We start from the raw sequence: 11,486 nt of genomic DNA on the forward strand, positions 1-11,486 counted from the left end.
TTCTTATTTACTTCATATGTTTGTCATATACTTGTTTATCAATTGTTGGGTTCTCATCTGTGCTCAATGCTTTTATTGTTTAACTCATTCAGTAAAAGATGTTTGTCTTTATCGATATGGGGACATACGGTAATGTCATGAACTGGTGGGAAATTCCTTGATTATGCCAATATCGCCTAGGAATAGGGGTAGGGCGGTGAATTGTAATTGCTTCCGATCACATTGCATTATTGGTTACTAGTGGAGGCTAGGGATAGCAAGCCAGTAATTAATAATAGGCTCTTTTCACCAAGGGATTGGGTTAAGGGTAAATAAGAAAGTATGCATGGAAATTAGATATATAAGTGAATTAAATAAGAAGAGTAGATATATGAGAGTGGATAAGATGTAATTGTAAACCCCAACATCATTCATCCATAGTTTCTCAAAACTAATTGAATCAACTGCATTGCATGTCTATTTTTGTTCTTTGCGTATCACCACCAATTTTATTCTCTTCTCAAGTCTTACGCGATTAGTGATGGAGGTCGCACCCCATGCAAAATTTAATGAGCATATAAGAAATGCAGTATAGCTAGGGAATGACTCCTAGGTCGTCTCTCAAGGACCAAACTGTGGTTCGAGAATCAGGTCTCACACGAAGGGGGGTTGGAAAGTGTTCTAGCAAGGAAAACTAAATTGAATTAAAACTAAAAATTAAATACAACCAAACATGCTAGAAAACATTAAAATAAAAGAAAATATTAAACGCTTAACACTATAACACAAATATCTAAGACAGTTAAAATTATTAATATGTATCACTAAATTAAAAACATGCAACTCAACTCAACATACTATGCAAAATATTTAAAAGCAAAAGCAATAAAAAAAAACATATATTCTGTCTACCTATCTCACGTGACCAAGTGTCCAAACAAAAGACGTTGAAAATGAAAATGCTTAAAAAAAAGTTCTCTGGTCGTGACAATAACATCAATGCAAAGAAAATGAGTTTTTTTAAATGGAAATAAAACACTTGCTTCTACTCTGAGATTAAAGCTTGCATTGTTCTCATTGGGGAACGTACGGGGAAATCTAGACCTGAGGAGAATTCTCTTGATTATGAAATATTTCCTAGGAATAGGAATAGGACGGTCAATTGCTTTAAGCTTCTATCATTAATGCTTTAGTAATTACTAGGGAGACTAGGAATAGTAAATTGGTAATTGGTGATAGGCTCTTTTCGCTGAGGAATCGGGTTTAGAGTAAATTAGAAAGTTGCATGAACATTGGTAACAGATAAGAATAGTTGATATAGGAGAGTGGATGAGGATGAAATCGTAAACCCCAACAACACCATTCATTCATATCTTTATTTGCCAATTGATCAAAAGCTTTTGCATTTGCATGTTTATTTTAGATTTTGCATTTACAAACTCTAAATTCAATTTTTACTCAAGTCTTATGAAATCAATTCACATGAACGTCTAGGCCAAGAGTCCCTTGGGAAACGATATCTGGACTTACTGTCTATTATTACTTGATACAATCTGGTACACTTGCCAGGGTGTTAACATTTCTGCTGCGAAAGAAAAAGATGTGTTGAAGCTTAACAGTGGTGCAGATGAGGGTTTCTGATGAAGGTTGATGGAGGAGGACAAATTAGGGTTAGGCGGCGGCCTTGTGGCAGCACAACATGGATAGCGATGGTGGCAGCACAGTTACGGCACGACGACAAGGGTTAGGGAGTTAGGGTTTTTGTGGAGAGGATGATGATGTGGCAGCAAGGGTTATCAAATTCCACGTCATAATTTAAAATTTATTTTTCAGCGTAATAAGATCATACAAATCAGTATCACAACATCAACAGACTTTGACGCCATCTGTGAGAACTTAACGGACAGGACAAAATTGGCTCAATTTTACAAATATTATGACCCAATCGAGACAGTTACAAATATGAGGACCCATTTGAGATTCTCATACAAATATGAGAACCATCAGAGGGTTTAAACCAATTATTTAATATAAATGTTAACTAAGCTATGAAAAATGTTAAAAAAATAAAGAATAAGATTTATTATGCAACTTAAAATAAATGATCTTATTAATCATTGAAATAATAAGTTAACAATGATACTATAAAACTACTCACGTTTAATAATGAGAATCAAAATTAAGCTACCAAAATTGTAAAAATAAAAATGTTCATTTTTAGGTGTATTGTATGGACCGATCGGTCCGTACTTATCGTTTGGTCGATTTCACATCAATAACCGGTTCAAGGTATAATAAATCATCTCCTTGTTAGCGGAATAAAACGTTCTTAAACGATATTGACAGCAATTAAGCCACGATTGGACTACGATTGGGCCACGATTGGGCCAATAATAATCAAAGGTCCATGTAAAATTTTATAAATACAATAAGTAAATGACTTCATTTATTACATATTTAAGACTTAATTGATATAACATACCAGTAATCTTGAGTGACACAATATCATTAAATGTATCACACCTCGAATTGGAATTAAGAAGAGAAAACGGCTGAAGATAAAAGGATGTTATAAAGATTAAATTGAGGTGACGAAATTGTAAAATAAAAACGTTCATTTTTAGGTATGCAGAAAAATTAGAAGTTTGTAGTCAAAATTGTAAACACACCATATTAGTCATTGAAAAAAATAAGTGCAATTAATATTAAAGTTTAAAAGAAGATTTGAATGAATCCAATCAGGAACAGTATAAACAGTAGTAGCAATTAAATAGGAGCCAGAAAGCACATGCATTAAAAGAATGTTTGGGGCCTACCAGCGGACAAAGCTACATGGGAGCATGCCCTTCCTGTTCCTCAATCTATGGGCACGGTTCAGTGTTATAACCGTCGGTACCAGCCAATTTGGACACGTGTCACAATCTCATGTAATCTATGTAACTGCCAAATTCAATTGATCAAAATCACATCTGATTTATATATATATATATATATATATAAAAGCAATATTTCGTAGACACTCGAGATCTGTTATGTCGACATGCACATTGCTATAGCCATTAAATGAGTATCTCTACCATGACTCAGACATATCAGTCAAACTTTTTTTTATATAAGTTGACCTTTCGGAGAACACTGTGTGCTAGGCTCACCATAAAAGAATCATTTACTATTAGTATTAATGAAACTTCTGATTAGTTGGCCAGGAATTATAGTTTGCTTTTATGATGGATAAAGAAAAGGTTTATCTATGATGGAGTTTTATTCTTTTATACTAGTTAATTAACGCCGGTTCCTAGTTGAAAATAGGTAAGATTTAATAATTTGACGTATGATCGGCTTATCTAATACGACATCATACAAACACTTATAATAATTCATGATTAATCACGATAATTCTTAAATTAATAGGTATTTAACTAATGGGTTCAATCTATTCAAGTAAGTATTTATAAATAATAATATAAATAACACATCTTACTAAATATGTTAATTATATTTATTAATTGTTGTATTTATTGCTTGTTGATGTATTAAGGTGACATAAGCCACTAGTGCAAAAATGACTTTAGACGTATGTTATTTTTGCTTTTAACATCACATCCACACCCGAGATCTATATGGGTGACGTTAATTGGACGTCGGTTATTTGTAGGTACGACGTCGTTATAGACTTCGGTTCACTAACATAACTGACGTCTATAAAGACGTTACACATGGCACTAATCGACGTCTACGAGTTTTTATAGACGTCAGACATGGCACCACCCGATGTCTAAGAGCACTATAAAGACGTCAAACGTGGCACTAACTGACGCCGAAGGGCACTATAGACGTCGAACATGGCATTAACCGATGTCTAGGAAGTGTTCGTTATGTTTTAGTGCAGTTCTGCTCATGTCTTAGGGTAGCGCAATAGCACCTCCTTCCTTTGCTAGTTTCTTCGTAAGAAAAAATTACGTCTTTTGCATCTCTTATGGCATTTCAACCCAAAGATGAACTTGGTTCGTTTCCTAGGTCCATTCTGACCACCAAAGAAAGAGAATACGGTGGGCGTCACCGTATTCTTTTTCTTTGGCAGTAGGAATGGAACTAGGCAAGGACCTAGGTTCGGCTTCAGGTTAAAATGCCATAAGAGATCCAAAAAAACACAAGCTTTTCTTACGAGGAAACTAGCAAAGGGAGAGAGTTACTACACTGCCCAAAGACACAAGAAAAACTGCACCAAAACACAACGAAAACTCATTTTAATCGGTTCAAATGAAACATAATACATAAAAGATTAATTTAATTGGATTAAAAGCAAGTTTAAACGATTAAAAATAGATCAAACGCACCTGAAAATTCAATGCAACGGAGAGAAAAGGCGAAGGAAGACGATGAAGTGCGCAAAATTGTTGGTTCGCAATCACTAGTTTAACAAGAAATGAGACGTCGGTTGCCCAAGAGATTGACGTCTATAGTGGAATATACGTCGGGGATCTCACTAATATGACGTCTTTCTAATTTAAAAATTAATATTCGCGGAGCTTATATACGTTGCTTACTAAGGCCACTAACGTCTATAATCGTATATCCGACGTTAGTGAGGCAGGATCCGACGTATAAATTCCTATCGACGTCGGGGCTCTCCTAACTTACGTCTATAGGTCTGACAGGTAGGTGAATAGCCATTAATTTGGGCCATATAGACATTAGTTAGGAGGGTCCCGAACGTCTATATGGCAGAAAGTAATGACTTTTCACTAACCTATTAGACATATAGACGTCAGTTAGATGGGGCCCGACGTATAAAATCCTATAGACGTCGGGGCTCTCCTAACTGACGTCTATAGGTCTGACAGGTAGGTGAATAGCCATTAGTTTCCGCCATATAGACGTCGGTTAGGAGGGTCCCAGACGTCTATATGGCGGAAAGAAATGACTTTTCACCTACCTGTCAGACATATAGACGTTAGTTAGGAGAGCCCCGACGTCTATAGGATTATATACATTGGGCCCCTCTTAACGGATATCTATAAGATTATATACGTCGTGCCTACCCCTAACTGATGTCTAAAGGGTGATGTTAAACAGCGTTTTTGCACTAGTGAGTGTTAGAATGTTTTTTGCATACACAACTCTTGACTAACTCAAAGAGAACAAGTACTCAAAAAGAAGATGAATATCTTGGAGATTAAAAATTTGAAGTGTTTAGAGCATCCTATAATACACATTCAACCCTCTAAGAACAATTTATTTTTATTTATATAAAAATTTGATAGATGTTTGAAAGAGATTTATAGAAGAAACACAATATCAATGATCTGAATTTTGTTTATATATAAAAATTAATATCATTTTTAATTTAAAATATTAAATAATAAGTTTATAGTCGTATAAAGTCATACTTTGGCAAAGAAGGTTTTAGGAAATGTTCTTATGAACATTCCCTGTTTGTCAAAGTAGGAAGTGGGGGTAAAATTTTGATTATATGTCTCTATGTTGACGATCTTATTTTTACAGGCAATGATGAACATATGTTTGAAGAATTTAAAAATTTTATGATGCATGAGTTCAATTTGTCAAATCTTGGACAAATGAAATACTTTCTTCGGAAGTGGTGCAGAATCAATAATGTATTTTTATTTGTCAAAAGAAATATACCCAAGAGGTGTTAGAAATGTTTAATATGGATAACTGCAATTAGTCCATAATCCAATTGTTCTAGGGTGCAAACTCATGAAGGATGAAATTGGAATTAGAACGGGCAACACTCAATACAAGCAATTAATTGACAGCTTGATGTACCTAATTGCTACTCCCCTGATATCATGTTCATTGTTAGTCTTTAAAGCAGATATATGGAGCATTTGACAAAAATGCATATCCAAGCTACCAAGAAAGTATTGAGATATATAAAAAGGACTTTCAAATTTAGGATACTCTACAGAAAGGCAAGAGATGAGGAACTGGTTGCTTATATAGACAATGATTATGCTGGAGATCTAGTTAACAAAAGGTACTTCAGGTTAGGTTATGTTTTTCTATTAAGTTCGGTGTTGTTTCTTGGTCTTCTAAGAAATAGTCAATAATTACTTTGTCTACCACTGAAGTTGAGTTTGAAGTTGCCGCCTCTTGTGCCTATCAAGCCATTTGGACAAGGAGAATTTTAATTCATTTTAATCATGCTCACGTTAGTGCTTTAGAATAATCTATCTTATCTTTTAAGGATTTAGATAATGTTTTCCTAACTATTCTCCATGTTAGTAGGTTGTAAAACGTAGATTGCAATTTTTGTGTCTTCGTTGTAACTAATATAAACCATATCAATGAGAACGTGACACGTCATTGGTGTAAAAAATTTGTCATGCAGAGAGTGTCAAACTATCATTTTCCATTAATTAATAGTGGTTTCCTATTCACTATTTTGAATTTACAACAAGTTGTGCTTTTATAGTTAGTTGTTTTAGGATGTTGATTTACTTTTTCCTTCTCCTTGTTATTGCATGTTACAAAGTGAAAGTGGTGGAGGCAGGATACTGGTGGTATGATGTGGATGAAGTGGTGAAAGGTGTTTGAGTCTTTCCCTAATATTGTGGGGTGCAGGTAGTAATTATGGGTGTGTAGAAAACAATAGCCCTATTGAAACATCCTAGATGCAAAATTATGGGAGTGTAGAAAACAATGTGCCTGTCCTGAATTGGTCCTTGTAGTAAGAAACCACTATTTGTATGAAATTTCTTCCTATACTTCTATAATTTTAACCTTCCTTTACATAATTTAGACAGTGGAATTTAAAATGTTAATTTTATATTTTAAAATATATATTATAGAATGCACTTTTTATTTTATATTTTCATATAATTCACAATAAAAAAATTTATATTTTGAAATACATAATTCGGAACAGAAATATCGTATCCCAAATAATATGGTCCGAAATGCATTTTCTTTTTTATATTTTTCGAGGCTATATATCTTGGAATAGAAAAAATTATCCCAAATAATATGGCTTTGTGTAACGTCATGATGGTGTAGGTTACAAGAAACAAAACAAGTGTGTTGAAACAATTCAGCATTACATTGCCTCTGCCTCTTGTATTGCACAATAGTAAGAAAAGTGCAACAGTGATGTTAAGGTGTCAAGGTTAATATGAGAAAAGTTGGAAAATATATGTATAAAATTTACATGATGCATTAATTTATAAATTTCTTCTCATAAATTGTTATTTAGTGCGTAAGCTACTTTTTCAACGTTAAGAAAAATTATTTTATTGCATTCTTATTTTTCTTTTCTGTAAATATTTATAGAAGAATTTGTTGATTCATACCCTAAAAGAAAAAAGACCCAAAAATAAGGCATTTCACTTATAACTCAGCCTCAGTTTAGCCCGTATGTGAGCGAAATAATCCAAACTAAATTTTAAATAATCTTCATTTTGTATATATAATTTTGATAAGAAAATTAATTTAAATTTTGAAGTAACTTAGTGTAGAAATAAATTTTCTAAATGAATTGATAACAAAAAGTTGACATAAACTTGTATTTCCACAACGGGTTTAGAGTCAATATAATTGATTGAAATAACAAAAGCATAAAATAAAACAAATTATGTTTGAGTAGATGAGTGTACGTTTAAGGAAATTCTAATACCATGAATTGAAAGATTCTAATTCCTAGTAACCTTATAAAATTCTTGTTTGAGAAAAGGAAAATCAAGCACTTACATTCTTATTGAAATAAAATACTCAGATGAAAATGGGCAAGTTCAAATCTCAGATGAACATTCTGATCATATTCTGTGGTGAAAACAGACAGTACACTTACACCAAAAGTACTTTAGAATGTATGTACTACTTCCCATACACACATTGAGTAGTCAAAAAATATTCAGACAATTACCAGCTGAAATGATACTCATTCATAAACACAGATTTTAACATGGGCAAGTTGCAGATAGTGTTTGATCCAAATTTGACTTCTTTACGGTAAGAAGTGCACTTTATGAACATATTACAGTTAACATAATTGGTTAGAAAATTCACTTTTTAAATTATGATTAAGTGCATGCACTTGGATAACAATAATTGTTTGTTATTCTTATAGTCGATTCTTAATCAACGGTTATCATTACACTTTATTTTCTCATTGCATCAATTCCTCCACAAGTCACTGGCTCATAGCAGACACAATGACAAAAACTGAAAAGCAAGTCACAAACGATTCCAGGTGTAATAGATGCAAGAGAAATGAGTGTGCCATAGTAAAAATAAACTGCAACATGTGCATGTGATAGTAATGGTACACCAATTAGTATCATAATAATATTGTGATCTCCTGTTTGTAATCATGATAACCCAATATAATTAATGACGGGAGCATCATATATACAATTTTTTTTTGGACAAAATTGGAAAACCAAACAATTTTGGCAAGAATCAATATCTCACTCCTATTTTCTTGTGTAAGGAATGCAACTCCTATTTTTCATGTCCACAATAACCTGCAGAAAAGAGAAAGAAACCAAAAATATTGGAAGAAGCAAGGAGAGAAGATCATTTTGTGACATATGGTCCAGTAAATCAATAAGAATGGACTATACTGTCCCAGCACACTGAAAACAAAACCAGTTGAAATATAAGTAATATGCATGCCTTATCTAGCATTTACAGTGCTGCAAAATCTATTCCGAAGCTGTTGATGGAACTCTGAGTATTTGCTGAAGAAAGCGTGCTGCAAGACGTTGAGTGATTCCACTAACAACACGCCCCCCAAGTTTGCGTGCCTCAGGTTGCTCAAGGACCTGCTCATACGTTACAATTTTGAATAGAAAATTATTATATAGTATAAGGCTGAAAAAGTTCGATCCAATCCACTAAATACTTTACAAGAAAGTAATATATTAATGTAAATTTCAAAAGTTAACTCTGTACTATATAATGAACTATTTACAGTTCAATTTTTTAAAGACATCTTAGCTCTTAATATAATTTTCAATGCTATATTTTAGTTGCATGATCACGTCTTTTAACATCTTTAGATGCTACAAGATTGAAATGTTCCACAAACTCCCTTCTGATTTAGTATGCAATGATACTTACAAAATGCTCTGTTAAAGGAATATCATAAATAATAATCAGCAATTTTGGAGTTTTGTAGCATTCATCCAAATTAGTTTATGTTACATATCTGAATCAAGCAAAAGAATAATAAAAAAATGAAATAGAACGTATTAATATCTTTTATTGATGATAATACCTGAATAAACACAAGTAAACAATAACCGGTAACATAACCTCCTTCAGTCATCCAATAATTGGAAACATAACCTTCGTCAATTATCCTGAAGCATAACCTCCTTTACAAAACTCTCAAATCAAAAGCATGTCTTTAACCCTAGGCTTCCCCTTTATTTATACTAATTAATTCCCTCCCAAAATGTACTGAATATTAGAAAATAATCCTATTTACTATAATTATCTTATATGAATATATTTAGCCTTATTTACTATATTTAACTTATACTGAATAATATACTAAGATATGACTTTGTTACTCTAATTATCCTTTGCTGAATATCTTCTCAGAATATCTCTCTTATTACCCTAATTAATTTCCCGCCCATCCTAAACGCTGACAGTTAGGCTAGAGATCCTTCAATCGTTCAGCTCAGGTCCTTCCCTGCTTCCCACCGTTCGGCCTGGTCGCTCCAAGCCTCCCACCGATCGACTTGGTCGCTCCCTATTGTCCACCGTTCGGCCTGGTCTCGCCCCTTTGTCTACCGTTCTGTCTGACCCTTCTCCTTATTATCCACCATTCGACCTAACCCTTCCATGCCTTCTACCGTTCAGCCTTTACGATCAATACCGTTCGGCCTCACTTCCCTCCTACCTTTCTTCTCCTTCTCATTACCTCTCACCTTATACCCTAATATTACACCCCACTGCAAAACAACCTTGTCCTCAAGGTTGGAAACGGGGAGCTCGATCTCATGGATCTTCATCAATTCAGGTCTAGAGGCTCGGGTGGTGGCCATTCGTCCTCGTCTTCCGCCAATATCATGACTCTCAAGCTCCTATCCGGGCAACGGTGAGCAGGACCGAACATTTCGCTGCATCTAAAGCACCTTCCTTCTTTCCTTCGTTTCTCATACTCCTCATAAGGCAAATTTCTCAGGAATCTTTCTTTTCATCCGAACCCCACATTCTCTGTGATTGCCACTCGGCTTTTGTTAGGTTCCTAGATTGGGGACCTAATTTCCAGCACTAAATTCCTCTCCAAGAAACAAAGAAAGATTGGGAAACTGTATGTTATTCACACTCTAGCGTATGTACAGAAAGAATACAGAGGCATAACCCTCTTTCACAGGTATGAACCCGTAAAACAACTAAACAATCAATCCCTCTTCTATCTATCTATCCTCTATTTATACAACCTTTCCTGCCCACTCTTAACTGTTTTAAGCAGTTAAGCGGTTACAGTTAGTTCCCCTTAGTTCCCCTCTTTCTTCTCTCATAAACCAACCATCTCCTATTATCCCTATCAATACATGCCCCTTGAACACCAACCTTGTCCCCAAGGTTGAAATCAGGGTATTGTTCCCTTATGGTTATTTCGTTTTCCCAACTGGCCCCTTCCGACCCTCCTTCTTGCCACTCAACTAGTAGTTGTGGCACACTTTCCCCTCCTTCCTGCAGCTACCTCCTTCCCAAGATGTTTACGAGCTAGAATGAAGGTCCGTCGCCTTCAGGTCCTGTGGTAAGTCCCTCTCCACCCTTTGTTCTCCTATTGCCTTCTTCACCTGTGAAACATGGAAGACAAGATGAATTTTGGCTATCTTCGGTAGCTGCAACTTACAGGCATTCTCCCCCACCTTCTGCACCACCTGGAACGGCCCAAAGTATCTAGCTGCTAGCTTTCGATGGACCCTGGTTGGCATGGATGTTTGTCTATGAGGCCGTATCTTCAAATACACCCAATCCCCTACTTCCACGTTCGCAGCCTTCCTCCTTTTATTAGCTTGCCTAACCATGAGATCGTGCGCCCTTTCCAGATGAAATTTTAACTGTTTCAGGGCTTCATCCCTGGTCTGGAGCTCCTGACTCACTGCCTCAACCAATGATTCACCAGGATTGAACCTATGCAAAGAGGGAGGCGCTCTCCCATTCACGGCTTCAAAAGGGGTCCACTTTATTGCTCCTTGGTAGCTCGTGTTGTACCAATATTCTGCCCACGACAAGACGGTCATCCATTCCCAGCTTGGAAACAATACTTTCGAAGTTGTTCTTGTTCAGTCCCTTTGTTAGAATATCTGCAAGGTTATCTTGTGAAGAGACATATGGAGTACAAATTAGACCACTATCTAATTTTTCTTTGATAAAATGTCTGTCGATCTCGATATGTTTGGTTCTATCATGCTGCACTGGATTATGAGTTATGCTAATAGCAGATTTGTTATTACAATAAAGTCTCATTAATTCATCTGACTTTATTCCTAAGTCTTCCAAGATGATTTTTAACCATA

The 11,486-nt window shown here is 35.1% G+C and overlaps 1 protein-coding gene across 1 annotated transcript in view; it reads right to left on the reverse strand.

Annotated features, from left to right (window-relative positions):
- Positions 1 to 8,159: 8,159 nt before the first annotated feature.
- LOC106755316 (protein ACTIVITY OF BC1 COMPLEX KINASE 3, chloroplastic) overlaps positions 8,160 to 11,486 on the reverse strand; it is an 18,253-nt gene continuing 14,926 nt past the window's right edge. The window contains exons 7-8 of the mRNA XM_014637446.2: positions 8,617 to 8,765; positions 8,160 to 8,465 (exon numbers count right to left, since the gene is read on the reverse strand). Of these exons, the coding sequence (XP_014492932.1) occupies positions 8,646 to 8,765 (120 nt within the window). The 3' untranslated portion in view covers positions 8,160 to 8,465; positions 8,617 to 8,645. The remainder of the gene's footprint in view (positions 8,466 to 8,616; positions 8,766 to 11,486) is intronic.

Source organism: Vigna radiata, unplaced genomic scaffold (assembly GCF_000741045.1).
Source record: "Vigna radiata var. radiata cultivar VC1973A unplaced genomic scaffold, Vradiata_ver6 scaffold_100, whole genome shotgun sequence".
NCBI classification, from domain to species: domain Eukaryota; kingdom Viridiplantae; phylum Streptophyta; class Magnoliopsida; order Fabales; family Fabaceae; genus Vigna; species Vigna radiata.